Source organism: Schistocerca cancellata, chromosome 5 (assembly GCF_023864275.1).
Source record: "Schistocerca cancellata isolate TAMUIC-IGC-003103 chromosome 5, iqSchCanc2.1, whole genome shotgun sequence".
Classification (NCBI taxonomy): domain Eukaryota; kingdom Metazoa; phylum Arthropoda; class Insecta; order Orthoptera; family Acrididae; genus Schistocerca; species Schistocerca cancellata.
This window is the reverse complement of record NC_064630.1, coordinates 553,124,411-553,130,883: the sequence shown is the minus strand read 5'-3', so window position 1 is coordinate 553,130,883 and position 6,473 is coordinate 553,124,411. Positions and strand designations below refer to the sequence as shown.

Here is a 6,473-nt window from a genome sequence, read left to right as displayed (position 1 = left end):
ATACACTAAGCAGATTCAGAAGGATGTAGGTTGCAGTAGGTACTGGGAGATGAAGAAGCTTGCACAGGATAGAGTAGCATGGAGAGCTGCATCAAACCAGTCTCAGGACTGAAGACCACAACAACAACAATCTGTGACTTAGCATCTCCACAATAAGGTGAGTAGCAACAATCCTTTTCACAATTTTGTTATATTCCATCCTGGACTCTCCATTGATTGACAAGGTTAAATATGGTATGTATGTATATAATGTGTATTATACCATAATTGTCAAAAAATCAGTTTATCTGATGCTCAATCTTTCATGAAATTACTTGCAGTTATTAACACGTCTGAAGCAACAGTTTGAAATGTCACTAGAGATACAGCACAAGGTACATGTAGAGCAATAACAATGACAGAAGAAAATGGCTATTTTTTATGAAACTATCTTTGCATTTGCCAAGTGATTTGGAGAAAACATGGGAAAAATAAATCTTGATGGCCTGAAGGGCATCTAAAGCCCTCTCCTTCTGAAATACTTTGCCAGCCATACAATAATAAACAGCATTAGTTCTATACGCTACAAAGAGCAGTAAAGGAGAAATGAATCATCTATTTACTCTAACACTGTATTTTAAAATTCAGTCTGCCTCTAATAACAGCATCATCCACAGGAATAAGCGGGTAATATTCCTTCCTTCATAAAATTACAGGTACATCTCATGTAGCCCATTTACATTTATGTACATTATTAATCATTAGGTTCAAAAGAAACATAAGTGCATTTTTACAATACTACATAGAACAATTTAGTGCTAAACTAGCATCATGCATGAATAGATTAACTCAACTCACATTATGTAAGTAATCACTCACTACCATGAAGAAAAACTGCTAATATTTTTAGAATACATAGAAAATTTCTTTGACTTAACTATTGTCTAGGTTGAAAACAATCCACTGTGCACATGACAGCAACAATGTATATAGCAGTTAACTCGGGCCTTGTATGTGTGCCTTATTCATAGACAGGCTTAGTAAGTCTTTTTGCTGCTGCTGCAGCATTGATAATAATGCATAAAATGGCAGTTTTTCACACAATTAACAATGTACCTGTGACAGAATTAGTAAGAATTCTGCTGCCTTTTCCAGCAAAGTTTCAAACTGCTTTCTTAAATTAGCCATACAGTAGGCATGAGAGATGACAAGTTATTATTTACACGGATAGTTTTTCAAGATATTGCCAGGTGGTCATAAACATGATAAATGAAACAAATATTAGTATGTATGCAGTTTCTTTTGGTTTAAAGGTGCATCTTGTTTGTTAGTATGTGCTGCTGTGCGATTCTACAGCCACTTTCTGCAACATATGTTCATTGTTGTCCAACCAAATCTACCTGAAAAAGAAGAAAAGACAGACAGTAGTGTAGGCAATTTTGAGCAGAAATTACTAGTAAGGTGCAATTAATGATATCATTGATCTGTTGGGGGTTTTTGAGAGAACATTTAAAGCAATACTACATAAATGTATAATGAAGTGTTTGGCTTTTGACATTGCATGCTATTAGACAAAGAAATAACTATTCCATCCTAGTATATGTGAGAGTGTTTAACTATTTAAGAAAGATTACTGAAATGGAACAGAAATATGTTTTTATGATTCAGTATTTAAATTACGTAAGTTACAAGCTTATATTTTCTGTAGTTCACAGTCATACAGATGCTATTACTCTAGATTGTGTATGTCCTATGTAGTAGTTCCCGAAATGGAGTAGTAATGTCAACTGCACAGCCAGTGCATCCTTTTAATGACCTTTGTGTCCTCTGAGTACCAAGTACTTAAATCATAAATGAGTTTGCAATACAAAATGCATTAGACACCAGTGGTAAAGGAGACATCCATAAATTTCTTTCACATGTGACAAAACTTTAATTAATAAATAGATTTTAAGAATTTTAGCTTTAAATGTAAATTCTAGTGTCATCTTCACCTCTTTGGGCTGCAGCAAGGAAGTATCTCATCTCATTCCCACCCTGATTGGCACAAATCAACAATTTACCAACAAAGAGAAGAAACATATTGTCATTAGTTGAATATGGTGATTCTGTACTGATTAGAGAAAATGTGGTACTAAATGTCATGAAATTTCTCACTGTACTAAGCTGAGCTCTTTCACTTAATGTGTGAATGTGTGTTAAGTCTGTATTCCAGTATTTCCTTTCGAATCTATAAGTCAATTGCATATAATTATTATGATTGGATGTTGTGAAAGAATATTATAGGGATATGTACAAAATGTATACGTAAAGAGACAAATATGTGTGTTAACCTATTTGGACAAACACTTATATTGTTTGTTCAAAATGCCCTGAAAAAATGATCAGGGACATGCAGAGTAGGACTGCCAACCATCCTGCATAGCAAGAAATTTTCCTATTTGAGGTGGGGGGGGGGGGGGGGGGGATGGAATAAATCCCATATAGACCTCCTATGGGACAATAAATCCTGTATTTGATGTTTTTCTGCTAATTTATGTTATTGGGAAGCTCATTTGTCAAAATTACATGGAAGTCCCATGTATAAAACAGCTTCAAACATTTGATTACTTTACAAGTGAGTTAATTTGTTAAATATCTGATGTCAAACATGTAAGTGACAATAAGTTTCAACGAAGTTTGTGATTATATTAAAGTTTGTTGGAAGTTTCTAAGTGTTCTCATTGTCATACACTGGGCGAGTAGCTCACAATTTGTGATCTAGTGGTCAGCCTCACTGTCTGTACATTGAGGGGTCCCAAGTTGGATGCATGGCCTGGTTGGAGAGTTTCTTGTTTGTGGATTGAGTTTTCACATTGTTGTCATTTTATCTCAGCTTAATTGAAGGACAAGTCAGGAAAGTGCTGTCAAATAGAAGGACTTGCACCAGATGGCCAAAAAATGTGACACGAGATCTAATGCTCAGTAATGCAATACTATCATTTCAGTTTTACTGGATGAGTGCAGTCTGGTTAATATGTGCTCCATTTTAAGCAAAATCTAGTTTTTCACACATCTCAGTGTTTATGATATCCTATCTCGTGAACTATGTTTTGTGTAACATAATTTTCTAGGTACATTCAGTGGTATATGTGGATACTGCCTCAAAAATATGTTTAAATAGATTTAGTAGTAAATAAGTAATACCAGTACATTAAAATATTATGCCTGATTTTGAAGTCCCACTGCATGAAGTACAAAAATTTAGCAAGTGATAAAAGTGTTTTCTTTTGTTATTTTATGGGAGATACCAATGAGAAAAAGGTTCATAAAAGTTTGAAATCATGTGTAAACTTTATTGGAAGTCATTTTGTGCTCTCTTTCTCAAATCATGGATGAAAATAGTCTGGGTATTGTGAGTTCTGCTGTCTCAAAACATATACACAATTACTTCCTATAATTCTTGTCTTAATTTGTTGAATCTTTACCATAAAACTATACCTCTTAATACATAGTTTATGACAGCATTTCAAATTTTCAAATTTAGTCAATAATTATATGAAATATTGCCAATCAAATTTTTGTTGCCTCTAGAAGCCATTAGATAGGCAATCTGCAACTGGCACTTGGTGACCAAGGACGAAATTAGTCTTTTACTAATATAGATGTCAGTGTTCAGTATATTAAATTGAAATTTGTCTTGTAACAATAACATGGAAAGCAGAGACTGCTACTCACAACAGACACTGAGGTGAAAAAAGCCATGGGACACCTCTTAATATCATGTCGAACCTCCTTTTGTCCAGAGTAGTGCAGCATCTCTACATGGCATGGACTCAGCATGTTACTGGAAGTCCCTTGCAGAAATACTGTGCTTTGCTCCTTCCATAGCCATCCATAATTTGTGAAAGTGTTGCTGGTGCTCGATTTTGTGCCCTAAATGTTCAATGGGATTCATGATGGGTGATCTGGGTGGCCAAATCATTCTTTTAAATTGTCCAAAATGTTCTTCAAACCAATCACGAATGAACAGCCATAAAAATTCCATTATTGTCTGGGCACATGGAGTCCACGAATAGCTGAAAATGGGAGCCTAGTAGCCGAACATAACCATTACTGGTCAACGATCAGTTCAGTTGGGCGAGAGGACGTAGTCCATTTCATGTAAATGTGGTTCACATCATTACAGACCCACCCCCAGGTTGCACAGTGCCTTGTTGAAAATTTGGGTCCACAGCTTTGTGGGGTCTGTGCCCTACTCAAACCTTGCCATCAGCTCTTGTCAACTGAAATCAGGCCTTGTCTGACCAGGTCACAGTTTCCCAGTCGTCTAGCGTCCAACTGATATGGTCACTAGTGCAGGAGAGGTGCTGCAGGCAATGTAACACCGACTCGTGATGGTCGTCTCCTGCCATAGACCACACTGTCTTAATGGGTATGTTTGTTGTGCGTGCCACATTGTTTTCCATGGTTCTTTCATGCAGTGCTGCTTGTCTGTTAGCACTGACAACTCTACACAAAAGCCACTCCTCTCAGTCATTAAGTGAAGCTCACCGTCTCATCTGTGATAAGAGGTGATGCCTGAAATTTGGTATTTTTGGCACAGTCTTTACATTGTGCAAAAATATTGAATCCCCTAATGATTTTGAAAATGGAATGTCCCATGCATCTAGTTCCAACTACCATTTTGCACTCAGAGTTGGTTAAGGTCTGTCATGTGGCCATAACCACCTCACAAACCTTTTCGCATGAATCACCTGAGCTCAAATGCCAGTGATTTTGAAAATGGAATGTCCCATGCATCTAGTTCCAACTACCATTTTGCACTCAGAGTTGGTTAAGGTCTGTCATGTGGCCATAACCACCTCACAAACCTTTTCGCATGAATCACCTGAGCTCAAATGCCAGTTCTGTCAATGCACTGCCCATATACACCTTGTGTACCCTATACTACCACCATATGTATATCTGCATATCATTACCCCATGAGTTTTGTCACCTTTGTATCGAGGAGGCACTCGGTCTCATACTGGCACAATGACAAATAATGCTAGAAATGTTTTAGCTTTCAGATGAAGTCCATCTACAGAAATAGAAAACTCACATACATTTGTACAAGCACAGCTCATACACACACAGTCACTGTCTGGGCAAAAAGGCCTGACTGCGACTGTATCAGACATAAGCAGCAATTTAGCTGGGGTGAGAAGAGGGATTAAAAAAGAGTCATGTGGTGGGGTTGGAAGGAATAGCTGGGATGGGGTGGGATAAGCTCCTGGTGTGTGGAAGGACATCGTGGGGACATGTTAGAAGATTATAAGCAAGTGGAAGACACAGACTAGCAAAAATTGAAGAGAGGGGGGTTACAGAAACGAAAAATATGTTACAGAGATAGCTCCTACATGCAAAGTTCAGAAAAGCTGGTGTTTATGGGAAGAATCCAGATGACACAGGCTTGAAGCAGTTTTTGAAGTTAACCACACTATGATGAATGGCAGGTTCAGCAGCTCAATGGTCTAATGTTACTCCAACTGCAGTTCTGACTAAAATACTTCTCACTACAAGATATTCATCATCGCATGTGAGTGATGTAGTTTTTGCAGTGGAATACTTAGCTTTGAACCTCTGAACCTCCTCCATCAATAAGATGCATTAGGGGATATTGCAGATTTCCCTGGATTTCAGACAGGGTGAAAAATCGTCCAACACACTGATGCAGCCTTTTAACAGCAGATGTATTTTCCATAAGCATTTACAAAGAAGTTCACTCATAAATTGTCTTCTACCAACATGACCAACAAAACAGTAACCCTCACAGGCTGTTCATCATGACATTGGTCAAACTGCAAATGACTTCAAGTGCTTTGCATCTCTCAATATATGCCCTATCTTAACAATGTATGTTCTTTGTCCTAATGTCAAAAACAATTCCATTTACTCATTTATAATGAATGATTTACAACAAACTGTTAGTATGGTTTCAAAGACAATAAATGATGTTTCATTCCGAATACATTTCCAAATATTGTTCTTTTGACTTTCATGTGGAAGTTACAGTAACAATACCTATCAAAAAATCATTAATTACATTTTGATTTCACATTGGAATGTTTCCTAAAATTAACAGGGGAGCAGTACCAAATGCCAAAATGGAATTTAAGGTTAAGTTCTGTACAGTAATTACATAGTATCACAATTACTGAAAATGAAGAGTGTTACATCAGAATTTCTGAGAATTGTTAATAGAAAAGTTAATTACAATTGATCTAATTGGTTTTTTGTTACTGACATGATACATAAAGCACACAGGTCAGGTTAAATACATCAGATGACTGATTAACATTGCAAAAGTCTGTTTTTTATGTAAGTTGAAATTTATGAATTTTGCAAATTATATTTCTCCTAACATTTCTATGGGAATGTAACAATACAATCACGAGAATGGAATTACCAATTTTGCTGAAATTTACGATAGTAAATTCAGAATGTCAGGTTTTCTAACTATTATAGCCTTC

The 6,473-nt window shown here is 36.5% G+C and overlaps 1 protein-coding gene across 1 annotated transcript in view; it reads right to left on the bottom strand.

Annotated features, from left to right (window-relative positions):
• Positions 1–616: 616 nt before the first annotated feature.
• Positions 617–6,473, bottom strand: part of LOC126187895 (uncharacterized) — an 82,619-nt gene continuing 76,762 nt past the window's right edge. The window contains exon 4 of the mRNA XM_049929246.1: positions 617–1,379. Within this exon, the coding sequence (XP_049785203.1) occupies positions 1,356–1,379 (24 nt within the window). The 3' untranslated portion in view covers positions 617–1,355. The remainder of the gene's footprint in view (positions 1,380–6,473) is intronic.